An 18,882-nucleotide genomic window follows, 5' to 3' on the forward strand; every position below is an offset into this window, starting at 1 on the left:
AAGGTAAGAGTTCAACTGTATTCCAGTAGTTACTGACATGGATTTAGAGGTTTGGCATAGTTACCAAACATCTGTGTCCAATATGGACACCCATAGTCAAGGCTAAATAAGGCTAGACTGATCATTGGCCCAGGAGCTAAATGTGAGATAAGCAGTTGCCCTCTGGTACCAACCATGCAAGAACTGCTTCCAATGTGATCCTCATTCAATTAAATATTTTTTTGTAACATGAAGACCTATTTATTTAAGGTCGAATTTTAGTGGTATTAAAAGTTTTTGAAACCACAAATAAACTCTATCCAGTATATGTAATAAAAGGCACTAAGTTTACCCAGGAGCAGTAGCCCATAGCAACCAATAAGATGTTTTATTTTAAACAGGTGGCCACTAAATTCTACTTGCTAATTGGTTGCTACGGGTTACTTCCCCTGGGCAAACTTAGTGCCTTTCATTACATAACCCCATATTTCTCTAAATCACAAATTCCATGAAAGTTATTAAAATATCCATATGAATGAAAAAAAAATGCCAGAACAATGTACTAAAATATACAAAAATCTCTGAAACCTTGGAAAAAAGGTGAGCTTGAGATAATTACTAGTAAAAAACCTCTAAAAGTCTGAATGGATAAAAAAAAAAAGGTCCAATAGGATCAGTGCAGCTCCATTGAGTTCTATAGGACCTTGACTATTTTTACTTGGTGAAGTTTTGTATTAAAATTTCTATGGTTTTTACTCTAAATAAATGTATAGAAAACACAACATTTGTGGAGAAAATATTAGTAAATCAGCCCCTTAAATTGTTGTCAATTTTAGAAAAGAGAATGTTGAAACAGATGTAATAAGCATTACAGTTTTGAATGTTTTGTAGGGTCAACATGCTTGTGAAATATCCTAAAAGAATTTAATCTATCTGACTGTGGTGATGCACCCGAGCATTAGGATTTTTATACATACGTATACTTTTTGTTAGTTTAAAGTGAATACACTTGCATTTCACCAGATTTCATTCCTTGTAATTCCCTTTCCAATTATATCTTCCCATTTTTGCAAGTATGAGTGTGAAAATATCCTAGCGTAGTAAAGGGATTGTTAATCATTTTGTAGAATTTGAATATCAAGCCTTTTTTGGGGGTGACTTTGATAAGCCATTTATTTAAATAAGATAGGAGTTTTCACTTTAAGGCACTTATCAATATGATTAAGGAGGAATCACATTCTGAAGTTTTTCTCCTAGCTTCATCAAAGGTTAGTGCTGTGGTTTGGTCCATCATATCTCAGACTGTACATGATGAAGTTCTCCTTGAAATCTGATATCTTAAAACTATAGACATACAGTAGGTGAAGGAGTTGAGGACAGCTTAGGAAGGGCATTTCCTTTTTCAACATGATTATTCTCCCATGCCCAAAGTTTCCTCTGCACAGAATCAGACAGTGAGATTGTGGAATGCCCTGACAGATTATGTTTTATTGGCAGATTCTATTATCCCCTTTAAGAGGGGCTTGGATGATTTCTTAAACAATCTTAACATTCATCAATAACAATCATCAAGCTTGTGGGTGTCTTTAATAATTTAAATGGAATTGCTAGTCACTAGTCTCTAGTCTTCACAAGGACATTATTGTGGATTACAGTTAACCAGTAAATCAATTGGCACAGTTTGGAAATTCTTACTACATAATTCCACATTAACAGGCACAATATTTTCCCAGTCCCAGTCCCCATCATTATGAGGACATAATTTCCTTGTTGTTTGCCATTGATGATATCAACAAGAACCCTGATCTGCTGCCCAACATCACTGTGGGATATCAAGTATATGATTCATGTATGGAGCCAAGTCTTGCTATAGGTAATATACTGCAGATATTATCAGGTCCAGGGGAAATGGTTCCTAATTACTCCTGTGGAGACTATGGAAAAGTTGTTGCATTTATTGCAGATCGGTCAATTGTTACAACCCTACCTATAGCACAATTTCTGACCTCATATGGATACTCACAGGTAAGTTTGCTTATTGAATAGTATTTTTAATAACATGTACTCCAGTATTTTCATTATAAGGTTTATGTCTAAGTGTAGCTCATAAATGGTGGCATCACAAGTCAGTTTTTAATTACAGTTAATGTGAATCGGCAGAGAGAGTTATCAGTAGTTCTTTGCTCTGTGAGTTCTCTCAACCCAAGTCAAGTATAAGATAAACAGGCCATGTGTGACTATGTGGATGTTGTAGTTCACAAATTTGTGGGGACAGATCAGTCACACATGATTATTCAAGGTGTTTTAAACTCTATTGGGGCTCTATAAATTTGTGAGAAAGTTTCCCCCTTTCCCCCTTGGTAGAGTCTGAAGCACTTCAAAGTTAAGTATGGATTTTTTGAAGTATGGGTTACATATGTGTTGACATTTGTTAAGTCATTTTAACCACAAAAAATAGTTTAAATGAGTATTTGCTTCAGAAAGACTAGTTATTATTGTTTTTACAATATTTAAGGGTTGTTTAGAGTGGGTACCCCCACACAGACTCAGGGGGTGCTTCCCACTAGGCACCATACTGCCCCATAATATTAAGAAATATTAGGTCATTATCCACAGTACATCAAGAGTATTAAGTATATTTCTAATTTATCAAAAATGGCTTTTGTTTATATTTATTTCTGTAACATGTAACAAAGCCATGTTCCTATGTTTCAGATCAGTTATGGGGCCACAGACCCAGTGCTGAATGACAGAACACTATATCCATATCATTTTAGTACAGGACTAAATGATGATGTTCAGCACATTGCTATAGCTGAACTGGTGGAACGTCTGGGTTGGACCTGGGTGGTCATTCTGGCACCTGGTGATGATCGTGGAGAAAGAGAGAGTAAGAACCTCAGGAATGAGATCAATAAACATGGAGCATGTGTTGACTTCATTGGGACTCTAACAGAAGATAGAATTACAAATATAAGAACATTAACAAGGATACAAACATCTACTGCAGAGGTTGTTGTCTTGTGTGGGGGACTTTTTCATACTCAATCTTTAATTTCCCTTGTAGAGACAATGATAAAAGACAAGACCTTGGTCATTCCACAAACGTGGCTTCAGTTGTATTCCTACATGTTATTTAATGGCAGTCTCCTTTTCTTTATTGAAAACAACCTGTGTTATGAGAGAAGTGAAAACAATTCATATGGATTGGTTGTTAAAGAAGACATTTTATATAAAGACCTATACTTTTATATGCTCAGATGTGTGACACATGATAAAGAGAAGGATTATTTATTTCAGCAGGTTTATGGAACTGTTTTTAATAATTGTTCCAGTTATGAAACATCAGTTTGGCCACACAAACCTAATTACCAAGTGTACAGAGCAGCAACTGGATTGGCACATGCAGAACATCTCATGCTCTCCTCATCTGGAAAATCCCATCATAAAGATATTCACAAATACATTCACAGAAAACAGGTAACAAATATGATTCATAAAAAAATAATGGTTAGAAGGTAAATCTATAGTCTTGAATATGTCGCACATGTGATATTTTGTATTGTAGATTTACTACATTTACGAATCAATTTTAGATTTGTTTAGACACCAGGATTTTTCCACTTCCGCCAAATTAAATATGAAAATTAAGACATGTTCCATTTTGAATATGAAAATTATATTATCAATGTCATTTGATTTGATTTTGGGTTTCATATTAGCCAACTTTTTGGATTCTAGATTGGTGGGGTATTGTGACCACCACAGTGTTCTAGCCAATAACAAAATGATCAAAAGCAGACCATTAAAGGGGTTGTTCACCTTTGAGTTAACTGTTAGTATGATGTAGAGAGGGATATTCTGAGACAATTTGCAAATGGCTTTCCTTTTATATCATATGTGGTTTTGAGTTATTTTGTTTTTCATTCAGCAGCTCTCTAGTTGTCAATTTCAGCAATCTGGTTGCTAGAGTCCAAATTACCTTAGCAACCATGCATTGATTTGAATGAGAGACTAGAATATGAAGAGGAGAGGCCTGAATAGAATATGAGGAATAAAAAGTAGCAATAGCAACAAATTTGCAGCCATTGAGAGCATTTGTTTTTAGATGGAGTCAGTGACCCCCCCCCCATTTGAAAGCTGGAAATAGTCAGAAGATGAAGGCAAATAGTTAAAAAACTATATAAAAAAAAATAATGTAGAACAACTGAAAAGTTACTTAGAATTAGCCATTTTATAACATACTTAGAGTTAACTTAAAGGTGAACACCCCTTTAATAATAACCTTATGGGGCCCATTCACTAAGCTCGAGTGAAGGAATAGAGGAAAATAGAGGGAAAAAACTTCAAATTTTGAATGTTTTTTTTGGCTACTACGACCATCGAATTGGCTACTTCGACCTTCGACTATGACCTTCGACTTCAAATCGAACAATTCAAACTAAAAATCGTTTGACTATTCGACTATTCGATAGTCGAAGTACTGTCTCTTTAAAAAAAACTTTGACCCCCTAGTTCGCCACCTAAAACCTACCAAGGCCAATGTTAGTCTATGGGGAAGGTCCCCATAGGCTTTACAACGTTTTTTTGATCAAAGGAATTTCGTTCAATCGATGGATTAAAATCCATCGAATTGTTCGATCGAACAATTATTCCTTTGATCGAACGAATTGCACTAAATCCTTCGACTTCGATATTCGAAGTCGATGGATTTCAATTCGCCAGTTGAATATCGAGGATTAATTAACCCTCGATATTCGACCCTAGGTAAATGTGCCCCTATGTGTGTTTGAACAATATTCAGTATGAGGATTTTTATTATATTTATTGATTATTAGAGCACCATAAGCATATACAGGGGTTGGTTTAATGAGGTTTGTCCAGTATAGAGTGCTTTATATTTGACATATCTCATATGAAATAGAAAAAAATAACAAATATTCATACTGTGATACAGTAACTGGGAAAATGGTGTATTACTCCCAAAATGATCTATGGGGCAGAAAAAATGGTAAATAAAACAAGAGCTTTATTAATGTATTTATTGATAAGCCAGTACAGATGTTGGGACTGATTGGTTCTCGTCTGTGAGAAAGGGGTGGGGCTTGGAGTGAGCTCTCTGTGACCAGGAAGTGTGTGCAAGTTGGTGCAGCTTAGAAAGCAGCGGAGAAACATCATCATCATCATTTATTTATATAGCGCTGTCAAGATACGCAGTGCTTGAAACATGAAAGATAATGAGTGGGGTATTTTACTTTACTGAATTAAGTTGACCCAATAGAGACTCGGACACTTTCAAAAAGGAAAATAGGTATATACAAATGTATCACCATGTCCAAAGTGCATATATCCAGTCTTTTTCCCATAATGCATAATGAGGTTTTTTTTCTCACATTCTAGTGTGCCTGCCACAATTTTCCCTGTGTATATATGCAATTTCTTCTGTGTGTTTTTTGTGTATAGGACACAGTTTGGGAATTTGACCATTTCCAGTGCCACGAGAATGTTCTTTTTGGCATGTGTGTGCATGTTAACATAGAGTTTTGTGGAAATCCTTGAATTGCCTCCATGCTGACAGTCCCAGTGTCCCCTGGTATCAATAAGCTAATTTGCATGCTATTCATCAGAGAAGATGGAACAGTAACACTAAGTACAAACACACAAAGCACCTTTAGACACAAGTACCTGTAATGACTGGTATCAATATACACAACACGTGAATCCATTTTTAGCATGATCACACTTGTGATTTATTGATAGTCAGATTGCTGGTGAACCAGTCTGTTCTAATTTTAGTAGGTTGGTCTTTAAATCATTTTAGTTTGCATATTGTATTGACTTAAACAAGTGTCTCATCTATGAAAAACCCTGCAGTAAATAAAACTGTTCTGTCATCACTTTGTGTTACCCTGGAGTAGTGAGTAGCTTGACATGTACTGTAGCTAAACTCCTTCCTTCATTAATCCACTGAGACCAGATTAGAAAGCCTTAGTTTTATTAACAAGGGGACGGTGTAAAACTGAGGAAGGTAGAACATGTCAGTGCTTAGTGTAACTGTATAATATATCATAGCATACATTAAACACAATAGACAGTCTCATGTATCACTGCACAAAAGAGAGGCATCCATGTAGGAGTAAGGCCCAGATGCCGGGGTAATAACTGATGTAGCAGTGCCATGAGGTATCTGCACATAAACAGATACCTGTATAACCTTGCACAAAAGGTACAAAATAAGTAAATATAGGTCTGCATTCATAAACCAGGGTTGGAGATTATTAATACCTATCAATGATGCTACAACAAGACTGGATTAGGTAGGATAACTAGCTGTGCACACTGTAAAGATGGCAGCTATACTAATCATTTCCTGGTGTTACACATAGTCACATGGTAAGGGTATGGTAGCCCAAGAAGGACATTCTTACAACAATGTGCAGAAACCAACAACTAAATCACTAGGTGGTGCAACACAAACAATAAAACAATGCTGGAGGCATAACAAAAACAGTTACTTTCTTCGTATGAAAACGGGATTGGCACTTCTGTCATTTGAGAAAATCCACCAGAAACAAATCCACACACATATGTTTTGCCTAGTTTTAATCAAGAAAAATCAATGTTTTTTGTTATTCCATGACTTAAACAGACCAGACAGGAAAACTGAATCAAGTCTATGTTTGGCCTGTGAGGATGAGAACTATCTCAGCAGTACATGGACACAGAGAGCTGTTAGGTCCACTGATATTATAAGGTTTAGAGAACCCAAACATTATAATATTTTCATTTATGTATATGTATAAGACTTCAGTGCACAAAGCTTCATTCATAAGAATCACAGTCTTCTTATATTCTGTCAGACTCCATAATAAAGCGGATATTAATTCACTATATATATATATATATATTTTTTTTTTTATTAACTGTAAGCTCTAATGAGCTGTACCCACTTCAATGTATTTGTATGTTTGTTCTATAACATTCTTGTACCAAACTCTGGATTATGTTGGTGGTTCATAAATAGGTGTTAACAGTAATAATCTTATCGTACAGTTACACCGATATCTAAGAAATGTGCGCTTCACTGAACCTTGTGGAACAGAAATTAATTTCAATGAGCTCAACAAATCTCCTGTGACGTACGGAATTTCCACTTGGCATATTTATTTCAACTCAGAAAACAAACAAATACCAGTCGGTGAATATTTTTGGTCAGGTTCTGGAAGTTCTCTAAAGATCGATATCCAAAACATATTTTGGAAGAAAAACACCAATAACCAGGTAGGAACAATTTCATATGCTGTTTACAATCAAAGAAAAACATTTTGAAAAGCAAATGAATTACTTTATTACAACAGAAACTCAACCCACTGGGGGTCCCATCCATTAACGTTTTCTGATGCCATTCTTCATGCAAATTTAATGGAAAATGACATCATCGGCATTATAGCTGATTACATTGAAATTGTTATAAAATTACTCATCAGTAACATCACATTTCCTCCTCGATGATATTGGATTGGAACTGCTTGAGTAACCAGTGATAACACATTACAGATTATAAATAATTCAAGTACAGGAATTTACAAATTAAGATTTGCAATCAGGTATTAACGTTGGCATCTATCTTGGCATCTACTTACAGTATATTGAATTTCAAGGTTCTATGATTATATTAGGGATGCACCTAATCCAGGATTCGGTTCGGGATTTTGGCCAGGATTCGGCCTTTTTCAGCAGGATTCGGATTCGGCTGAATCCTTCTGCCCAGCCCAACCGAATCCGAATTCTAATTTGCAATAATGTGCAAATTAGGGATGGGGAGGGAAATCGCATGACTGTCACAAAACAAGGAAGTAAAAAATGTTTTCCCCTTCTCACCTCGGATTCGGTTCAGTATCCGGCCAAATCTTTTGCAAAGTATTCGGGGGTTCGGCCAAATCCAAAATAGTTGATTCGGTGCATCCCTAGATTATATGGGCTCACATGATGACATAATGATTCAACAACCATGAGTGAGAGATGAGGACAAATGGCCACATAGATATGAATGCTACTTACTGTGCATTTAACTAAAATAATTTACATCTGTCTTATAGCTTTTCTGTTGGTTTTACAACAAATTAATAAGCAAATTCCCTAAGAATTTCTTGCATATGTAGACACTTGTTTCATTGCAAGTACAGAACATTGAAGATTTCTATGAAAAGAGTTCTGAAAAATGTATATTTTTAATGAACAGATCAATGTAAAATTAAAACCTGGGTACGTAAATAGGCTGTGCAAAATAAAAAAAAAAAACTATTTATAATGTAGTCGGTAAGCCAAAATTATAATGTATTAAGGCTGGAGTGAGTGGATGTGTAACATAACAGAATAGAACACAACTTCCTGCTTTTCAGCTCTCTAACTCTGAGTTAGTTAACTAGTCAACAACTTTAAGGAGGGTCACATTGGGCATAACTGTTTAGTGACTCTACAATTGATCATCAGATCAACAAATTCAAACCGTTATGACTCATATGCCCCCCCCCCTCAAGTCTAATTGGTTACTTACTGATAATCAATACGAGAGCTGAAAAGCAGGAAGTTGGACAATGGCTATTATTTGAGACATCTTCTAACTCCAGAATTTGCACATTACATTTTTGGCTAACTAAGTATAATAGAAACATGTTTTATTTTGCCCAGTTTTTATTTTTATACTGAGCAAATGCTTTTCAGCCTGAATTTGAAATGCTTTTTCCACCCCTCTTACTCCCTTTAACATACCAGATAGTCCATATGAATTGTATTAGATAAACTACACTGTAATACCATGTTTGGAACATATAGGACAGCCAGGACATCCCTTTAAAAGTAAAAACATATAACATTTAAATATATCATGGTTAGTTACTACTTCATGTGTGTGCTACAGAATCCATGCATCTCACAAATACAGAGTAAGTAAATATGTATTACTAACCCAAACTAATAAACTACAAATCATTAGTAAAGATAGATTTTAAAGTAAAAAGAAATGAATTGAAGTTGACTAAAAACTATTACTTGAGAACATCTTATCTCCCACATGTTCTCCAGTCATAGTTGTACCATTAATCTCATTGGTTCAAGTTGAGGATTCAAGTTACATAACTGAATGTCTTGAGAAAAGAAGAGGGTAAAGATGTTAAGGTTAATTGTATGTTACTGATAATACATATTGAAATTGTAATTAACCCCCTGAACCTACTTTTTGGATGTTTAAATATAAAGAACTGAAAACTCAATAATACAGTTATCACTATTTTTATTCTGATTTGTAGATTCTGAAGTCCCAGTGTTCTCCAAACTGCCCTCCCGGCTACAGAAAAGTCACAAGGGAAAGAGCGCCGCCCTGCTGCTATGACTGTGCCAGATGCTCAGAGGGGGAGATCTCCAACTTAACTGGTAACTAGTCATGTTGTAAAGAGAAAACAATAAACAGCCAAAATGTGGATATGCTGCAAAGTGGGGGCAAGTCACTGTGTTTACTGAGTTAAACAAAAGGCTCTTCCACCCTTTGCAGCATAGTTGTGTGCTGGATACCTGTGGCGGTGCCGTCCCTTTATACAGCTGCAGCACCAGTAATCTAAGGAGAGACAAAATAATATCAAATAACATGCAACCTCTTTAAAATATAAATATTACCTCAGAGTATTTGGAGGAGTGCCCTAAAGGGGGTTTAAGGCTGAGGATTCGGTGTAGAGAATCTTTATGAGGGGTCAGTTGTGTTGTATTATCAGGTAAGAAAGCAGCATTGAAATAAATTATCATTCATCAGTAGATAAGTGCTTAGCTATTCAGATCCTATCTTTGTCTTGAATATGTTCATGTAGAAGGTTTACAAACATATGACAGAATTTTGAAAACAAATAAAAAGAATAGTGTGCTCCACTAGGGTAACACCCATATAAACATTTTTATTCCATAAATGACATTTAACAATTGATGAGAAAATCTTTTAATTAAGAAAAGACCAATGTGCTTAATTATCAAATGTGACTTCCTCAGGGGAAAACAATCATACTTACAGTTACAGTAATCAGCTTTAAATCACAGCAGTTGATAAGAAAGCAAATTACCTCCGAATTTGTCATGGGAATCCAACAAAACCGGAAAGGAGTAGCTTCGCACTAAGGAGGCCCAAAAGAATCATGGCTTGGCTCATGAACCCATTTAGTCTTTATGTGTGATTTCTGATTATCAGTCAAATTGACCATCTGCATAGGATTACTCACATGGGGTACTTTTTTGTCTAGGGGCAACATTTTTTCTCTCTGAAACTGCATCAAAATCAATGGAATGCTTGCAAAAAAATCTATGGAGTTTTTTTGTAGTTAATTTTTGTCTTGGTTTTTCAAAAAAAAATCTGGCAATGTCTACATGTGGTTTTTTACTGTGAATCGATGAATGCCAACAAAAAATTCACTCATCACTAGCCATAGTCCCTTATAAGAGTACTAAAAACTTATTGAGACTGGTCTTACCCCATAAATGATATATTTTGCTTTGCTTAAATTAATATATACTGGATGTTAAAATAGGGCTTTATTCAGTTTGTTATTAGGCACAAACAAATGTTTTGTTCCAGAATTGTTTCCCTAATGATCTGCACTTAATACGACCATATGCAGTTACTTATGTACAGATGAAGCCATAAAGAATTGTACATCTGGCGTGCTGTAACGAATCAAGATAAATGAGCTGGTCACATTACATGCAGGGAAACATGGAAGTAGCAGTGGCATTGTGGGTAGAGCACTTGTCTCTAACCAGCGGTTTTCATGTTCAACTTCCAAAATACCTTTATTTTTTTCACTATCCCCCCCTGATTTTTCATTTTCCCTTGTTTGTCTCTCTCCCAATTTTCTCTTTATCCCCTGTGTCCCTCTCTCAGTCTGATTTTTCATCTGCCCTTCTGACCCCCTCTCTCCCCCCAATTTTTCATTTTCCTGTGTCCCTCTCTCTTTAGCTCAGTTACATATAATTAAAATATAATTTAATTGATATAGAGCTTAAAAAAAAAAGTACTGACAGGATTCAAGCCTATGACCTTTAATTTCTCAAACCACTACCCTAACCACTACACTACAATCAAGATATAGCATGTTGCATGGTGCAGGAGATACACAGAGGCAGATAAAAAAATCTGGGAGACAGAAGGGCAGATGAAAAATCGGGCTGAGAGGGACACAGGGGAAAAAGAAAAATCGGGGGAGAGAGAGAGAGAGACAGATGGGCAGATGAAAAATCAGGCTGAGAGGGACACAGAGTAAAAAGAAAAAATCAAGGTGAGAGAGGGAGAGACACAGGGACAAATGAAAAATCAGTGGGAGAGACACATTGGGCAAAGGAAATTCGGGTAGAGGGAGAAAGACATGGCGGTGGCTGAGGGAAACAGTCAGGGAGGATGATATATAAATCGTTTTACTTTTTAATATAAATTAGAGGGGGAGAAAAGTTACATATAGCGGGGATTGAACACTGAACCCCTTGGTCAAAAAAACAAGCACTTAATCTGATAAGCCACCACTACAACACACTATGTGTTGTTCTCTCATCTCTCTTGGTAAACCATGCACTGTATACTGGAACTAATCACATTACCTAGTGCTTGGTGGCCTCTAGTGGCAGAAACATGTGAGTAAATGTGCTAAACGCGATGAGGCTTTGTGACACATCACACTTGCTTCCGCTTAACTAGCGTTACAGTGCGATTAACATACAAAAGAAAGTGACTCCATCTGTAATAATTTGAAACCAAGACCATGTGCTAATGTCTTGTGTAATGCTTTGGAAGTGATAATTGGGTGAGGCAGTGGTATTTCTAGAGGAGATTATGGGGGACATGCTTAGCAAATCTGAATAAAAGACTTGAGAGAACCTGTAATTTTTAATATGATTTAGATGGTAAAAAGTGGTTCAGCCCTAATCTTAATCTAACATTGTAAAATGTCATGTTTAAAGGTAATGTTACTATATTCCTAATTATTCTTTGCAGATATGGAAAATTGTCTAAAATGTCCCATCTATAAATGGCCAAATATTGAGAAAACCATGTGTATTGAGAAGCAAACTGAGTTCCTCTCATATGAAGGTGATTCCCTAACTCTGGTCTTTATTGTCCTCTCTGTGGTGTCTATTTTATTAGTGACAGTTATATTAGGAATCTTTATTTCATTTCGAGATACTCCATTAGTGAAGGCCAACAATTGCAATCTGAGCTTTATTCTCCTTTTCTCCATCAAGCTGAGCTTCCTCTCTGTGTTTTTGTTCCTTGGTCGCCCATCTGATATAACCTGCATCCTCCGACAAACCTCTTTTGGGATCAGTTTCTCCATAGCTATGTCTTCTGTCCTGGCAAAAACAATTATGGTTTGTATTGCTTTCAAAGCCACCAAGCCTAATAGTTCCTGGAGAAACTGGTTGAAAATACAACTGGCCCATCGTATTATTGTCACTTGTTCATTTATTCAGACTCTAATTACTGTAATCTGGCTGACCCTTTCTCCACCATTTGTGGAGCTGAACCTTCTTTCTGAACCTGGAAAAATCATCATTCAATGCAACGAGGGCTCAGTAGTTGCCTTCTATATTGTTCTCTCCTACATGGGATTGTTGGCGTCTGGTAGTTTCATTGTAGCTTTCTTGGCTCGGACATTACCGGACAGTTTTAATGAGGCCAAGTACATCACTTTCAGCATGTTGCTCTTCTGCAGTGTTTGGATCACAATGATCCCGGCCTATCTGAGCACCAAAGGCAAATACATGGTGGCAGTGGAAATATTTGCCATAATCTCTTCAAGCTGTGGCCTTCTCTTCTGTATATTTCTACCCAAATGTTACATTATTATATTTAAGCCAAAGAGGAATACAAAGCAATTTTTAGTGAGGAATAATAAATAGAGAAGTGACTTATTTGATACATTTTAATATGTAATAATCTTTAGGCTCTCCATTTGCTATGTAATAAAAGTATATTTCAATAAAAAGTAGGATAGTCTCATATACTGTAATATTGGATACCAATTAGTATTCTTTTGATTGCGGTTCTATGAGTGGAAATAATCTACACACCACACCTAGTATATTAAGCAAACTTTATTACCAATAAAGTTAGTAAAACAATTAAGAATGCATCGCCTTTTCAATCAGCAATAAAATAAGTAAAATAATCAAGAATGCATCACCGTTTGAGTCCGCATCATCATCTGCATCAACCAACTGGGAGATCCCATTTCAGTTGACAGAGAAGTCACAAGTGGAAACCAAGGGCTCTGGGCAGCAAGCTTGTTTACTCCACAGGAGAGGTCTCAGCCATCAAAATAGGGACCCTGTTATTATTTGCTCAAATAAAAATGAGCTCAGAGATTAAACCACTTGGTCAATAACAGATCTTACTTCCCAGGTGCTCATCAGGAGTTGGCCAGGTTTCCAACACACGAAGCAGAGATCTCATCTTATTGGTTATTAGTACATATTCTGCCCCCGGCTATAATGAAGGAGGATTCTATGAGATCTTTCAGAAGTCAAAAACATATTAGGAACTAACAGGAGTCATAAACATATTCGGTCATTGACTAATTGAGTTCAATAGTTCCTTTTCTAAAAAACTGCCTCAAACAAGAGTGAAACCTTGACAAGAACAGGACAAAATAGTAATATACAGACATTCACTCTCTTTTAGAAAATCAGTTTAACCCTTTAAGTGCTAGCTGAATTTCATGTGCACTCATTTCCAGGTCTTTTTTTAACATACTGGGGGTCATTTATAAACTTAGCACAAGGCAGATTGGTTCTCAAAGTGAATATATTTCTGAGGAGCGCCCGATGGTGTTCCTGTCTTTGTCTGCGCTGCTCCCAAAATGGCGGTTCCCATGGCTGCCACATGGGTAGTGGTGTCTCATTGCTGGTGCAATGACGTCACCCATCAGGCGCAAAGATTTGAAATAAAAAGATGCCAAACTTGGACTTTGAACCCTAAGCTTCCTCCTTGGTCCTGACTACTCCCTGCTGGGAGCCGATAGGCCCCTGGCAATATTTTCCCTGTACATGGTTTTATTTATAAAGCTGAATAAGTGTGGTGCAAACAGAATTTTTACAATGCGAATGTCTATAAGAGCCTTTTAGATATGTAAAAAGTCACAAAATTTGTGAATATTTATGCACACACTCTGCGACTGAATTACACCACAACTTTGGTGGTGGGAAAAAATATTTGCAAAACAGTTTCACAAAGTGCGAATTTAAGTTACTGTCAATGCTATTTTCACACACAACAACCTCGCACATTGCTCGCGCAAACACCTGTCTAATTTGCTTGTCATTTGCGAAAATGTATTCACAATGTGAATTCGCAAAAAACAGAAAGACGGGCAGAGCAGTGCAATATATTAGCGTTCAGGAAAAAACATGGGCAATACAACCATTTGCGAAATAATATGCGCTGCGCAAACTTTATAAATGACCCCCTTTATGCTCTCTAATTTTAGGGTTCTGGGGGGGATTTATAGATTACCTAGGAAAACTATACATTGTTTTTTTTTTAACCCGAGCTTTCTAAATCTTCCTGAGTTTTTGGGTAATTCCACTTCTGGTACAAGATTTAGACCTCTAAATACAAAAAAAAATAAAACATTGCCATTTTTCACAATATAGGCATTCATACCAGAAAAATAATTAAATTTTATGCACAAAAATTCAACAGATTTTGAAAGCTTCAAGTGTCTTTAATGTTGCAATACCAGATACGCACAGTATAGCTTTATGAAGATTTCTGACTTCTAAAGATCAAAAACTCCCAGCAGTAAATTTCAAAGAGCTACAGTAAAATATGGCATACTTTGGATTCCAAAGCCAATACATCCTGAAAAATATGTTTACCTTGGGAAACCATATATTTTTGAAAAGTACAGATTCTGTTAAATCTAAAATGGGTAACTATGTCTTTCTACTCCTCATTACTAAACATGAAACATTTTCGGAATGTATTGGTTTCTAAAAAGAATTGTGACAATTTAAAAAAATCACCTCAAAACTTACATTTAGCAAGTTTGTATCTCCCACATAGCATTAGGTACCAAATATATATAGTCTAAATATATAGTCTAAATATGAATGCTAGGGGTCTGCTGAAAAGTTTCATGCCCATTGTGCATAGGATTACCAAAGTATCTGGCATTTAGAGACCCCAAAATTAAAGGGATATTGTCATGGGAAAATTTTTTTTTCAAAATGAATCAGTTAATAGTGCTGCTCCAGCAGAATTATGCACTGAAATCCATTTCTCAAAAGAGCAAACAGATTTTTTTAAATTCAATTTTGAAATCTGACATGGGGGCTAGACATTTTGTCAATTTCCCAGCTGCCCCATGTCATGTAACTTGTGACTGCACTTTAGAAGAGAAATGCTTTCTGGCAGGCTGCTGTTTTTCCTTCCCAATGTAACTGAATGTGTCTCAGTGGGACATGGGTTTTTACTATTGAGTGCTGTTCTTAGATCTACCAGGCAGCTGTTATCTTGTGTTAGGGAGCTGTTATCTGGTTACCTTCCCATTGTTCTTTTGTTTGGCTGCTGGGGGGGAAAAGGGAGGGGGTGATATCACTCCAACTTGCAGTACAGCAGTAAAGAGTGATTGAAGTTTATCAGAGCACAAGTCACATGACTTGGGGCAGCTGGGAAATTGACAATATGTCTAGCCCCATGTCAGATTTCAAAACTGAATATAAAAAAATCCATTTGCTCTTTTGAGAAATGTATTTCAGTGCAGAATTCTGCACTGATTCATTTGAAAAATTTTTTTTTCCCATGACAGTATCCCTTTAAGTCACTTCAACTACCGAATAAGCAACACATTTGCTGCGTTTTTTAAGAGGTTAACAAAAACATGTTGAACCCCCAAAACCATATATTTTTGGAAAGTACACATTTGAGAGGAATCCAAAATGGGTAACCATGTCCTACTCTAAACTACTGACCAAAATTGTTGGTTTTGCTGAATATCCCTTCAAAGCTTTCTACCATCTTATCTCCCTCATAGCTTAAGGTACCAAGTACAAAACAAGACAAAACTGTTCTGCAGTAATAAAAACAATTCAAACTAACAATTGGCATGGAATTCAGAGAGCCAACTTTCCAGATCCTGAAGTAGATATAAGTTAACTAAAGTCCTTATTTACTGTCAGCGAGGAACTCTCCATCACTAAGGACTATCTTGTTCTCAAGTGAACTAAACTTGTAGCGTCTATGTGTCTTCTCAAAACCATTGTAAACATTGCTTATGAATGTCATCTTGGTACCCCAGCATGCATCAGTATGTTGAAAATACAATAAAACTCTGTTCTACATGCCAGCTGATAACCAACTCTTCCAAGCCTGAACCACTATAAATGTCTCAGCTTCCATCAAATATTTGAGATGAACCTGCAATACACATTTATGGTCCACTTCCAAGCAGTCAGTATATCCTTGTTGTCATGGACACATATTCATGCTATCCAAAAATTGCATTTGTTTAATCAATGTCAGCTGTCAGTTTACTTCCTTCTATTTCAGATAATTAAGACAGATAATGGTCCTACATTCAATGGACATACATTTCAACAATTTGCTGGATACCTTGGATTCAAACACAGAAAAATAACTCCACTCTTGCCAAAGGCCAATGGAATTGTTGAGATATTCATGATCAGTCTAGCACCTAGAATGATCATGAATATCTCAACAGTTCCACCTAGAGTCTAGGTAAAAGAGTTTCTACTGAACACAGAAAGAAATCACCAGCACTTGGTATAACCGGGTTGACCGGCTGCTATAAAAGATAAAAAGCCAATATTTGTTAGTACCACACTTTGGCAAAAATATGTAAGCTCACGTGTCATATCAAGGCTCCTCATTGTACATGAGCACTAAACTATCCATTAGCATTCTATGTATGTAGTGTATTTAAAGTCCCCCAGCAGACAGTGTGACTGAGTCATAAGACCAACAGTACAATTATCCTTAACTCAGAGGCTCTAGTTAGAAAACAAGGAGCTGCCCCACCTATAAATCATTCCTTGATTTAAATGCTGAATGGCAGCTATAAGCAATATTTGGCTACAATTTATACACAAAACACAGAAAGAAATTGCCAGCACTCTGTCTAATCCATTCTGTAGCATTGACCAGCTGCCCAACTGGAGCAAATCCCCCTAAAACAGACACTTTACATGTTCTTGCATAACTACAGAAACACACTCCACTCAACAACTAATATATCTCCAGCACAACTTTTCTTCAACAGACCAACTTTCACTTGACTCTAGAGATTACTGGTACACGTACTCAACCACAAAGAGACTCATACATAAGAAACACAGACTTCTAAAATAAAGAGAAAATTTAAAACACTGTGTGGATCAAAGACACCAAGCTCAATATTCATCTGCCCAAAAGGATGATACTGTCATCTACATACAACCCTTATCTGTACCAGGTCACTGTGCAAAAAGAAAACATGGTCACAGCCACCCATGATAGACACAGCATAACCCACAATGGTTCCCTTTCCATTGGGCATGTCTTTGACAAGGAATGGAACATCTAAGTGTACTCCGCCACTTCAAGAAACTGAACAATTTCCTAGAGGAAAAGACACAGATGTCTCTGTCCCACAAAGAGAGATGGGGGGCCTCAGGAAAATGAGGAACCACGTTCAACAAGATGGTTGACAAGAAGGCCAAGGTGCCCAACATCAAGACTGATTTAAGAGATTTAATCTCTATTCATAATTTGTCACATATATGCAAATCTGTTTAATTTCAGTGTTACCCTATGTGTTTGTTGGATACTCTACTACATTAATGTTGAAGTTAATGCTTTTTTTTTTAAAGGTAACAGTAGTGTCTGAGTGTTTAAGTTACAGTGTACCTTTAAGGCAGACAGGCAGGCTGGGTAGTATACAGGAACAGGGAGCGTGAGTATGAAATGGGCGAGAAAGCAGAGGAAGGAAGGAGAACTAGAGATGAAGCCACTTGGATTTGTGAGTTAAATGCGTCATGACTCAGGATTAACTGAATCAACTGTGTTATCTAAAGTCATCTTAACTCATTTCATGCATTTAACCTTTTCATTAGCATACCAAAGCACCATTGTTCATAATAGGGAACGCTTTAATTAGATGGGATGTTGTGATGCAATTTTCTGTGTTAAATGAGATAAATGGGATAACTTGGTTTAGTTATTCTGTGTCAAACACACAAACCAAAGTGGCTTCATCTATACACAATCAATAAAATTGGATTAACATGGATTACCACATGTAATCCTTGCATTAAGCACAAACTGAATGAAGCAGAGACTGTATAAGAGACTCTTAGAACCATTTTCAAAACATCAGGCTGGGGTAATACATTATGTATTGGGCAGAACTGAGTTAATACTCACATAACATTGGGGGTAATACTCACATTATTAAATGGACACGGCTGGTTTAATACTCACATTGTATTTTGGGAAGTATTGGGCTAATGCATATATCAGTACTTTGTGGATGTAATGCGTAATATAAATGATTTTCGCTGGATCTGATTGGTTAATTACTGTATCACATAACACAATGAGGAAATTGATTGAGAAAGAAAGACAAAGAACTTTCCATCTGAATGAGAAAGTCTGTGTTACAGGCCGTCCCTGCAGGATTGTGCAGAGAAACTGATCCGTAAGTCACAGCAGCTGTTGGAATGACTTTGGGGAGTGGTTCCCACGGGAGTTGCCAGACTGTTATTTTCTAAAGAAAAGTTTCAGGAGAAGTTATGAAAGTGACAAGAGTAATTGTGTTCCAGGGAGGAGAAGCCGCTGTGACTGATAATAGTGCGACCCCTGGGGAGTTACACACA

At 36.6% G+C, this 18,882-nt stretch overlaps 1 protein-coding gene across 1 annotated transcript; it reads left to right on the forward strand.

Annotated features, from left to right (window-relative positions):
* The first annotated feature begins 1,196 nt into the window (after positions 1 to 1,196).
* Positions 1,197 to 16,747, forward strand: LOC108704781 (vomeronasal type-2 receptor 116). Its single transcript, XM_018241453.2, has 7 exons — positions 1,197 to 1,247; positions 1,696 to 2,004; positions 2,695 to 3,459; positions 9,288 to 9,411; positions 10,708 to 10,710; positions 12,005 to 12,891; positions 16,559 to 16,747. The coding sequence occupies exons 1-7, from the start codon at positions 1,197 to 1,199 to the stop codon at positions 16,745 to 16,747; spliced, it is 2,328 nt and encodes a 775-aa protein (XP_018096942.2).
* The last annotated feature ends 2,135 nt before the right edge of the window (positions 16,748 to 18,882 follow it).

This window comes from Xenopus laevis, chromosome 1L (genome assembly GCF_017654675.1).
Source record: "Xenopus laevis strain J_2021 chromosome 1L, Xenopus_laevis_v10.1, whole genome shotgun sequence".
Classification (NCBI taxonomy): domain Eukaryota; kingdom Metazoa; phylum Chordata; class Amphibia; order Anura; family Pipidae; genus Xenopus; species Xenopus laevis.

What these genes read in the sequence shown, in the direction of transcription:
- LOC108704781 (XM_018241453.2), top strand. Translation starts at nt 1,197, where the DNA reads ATGATTAAGGAGGAATCACATTCTGAAGTTTTTCTCCTAGCTTCATCA. An exon ending in AATACATTCACAGAAAACAG is followed by an intron (nt 3,460 to 9,287) that starts GTAACAAATATG and finishes TCTGATTTGTAG; the next exon opens with ATTCTGAAGTCCCAGTGTTC. An exon ending in GGAATACAAAGCAATTTTTA is followed by an intron (nt 12,892 to 16,558) that starts GTGAGGAATAAT and finishes CTTCTATTTCAG; the next exon opens with ATAATTAAGACAGATAATGG.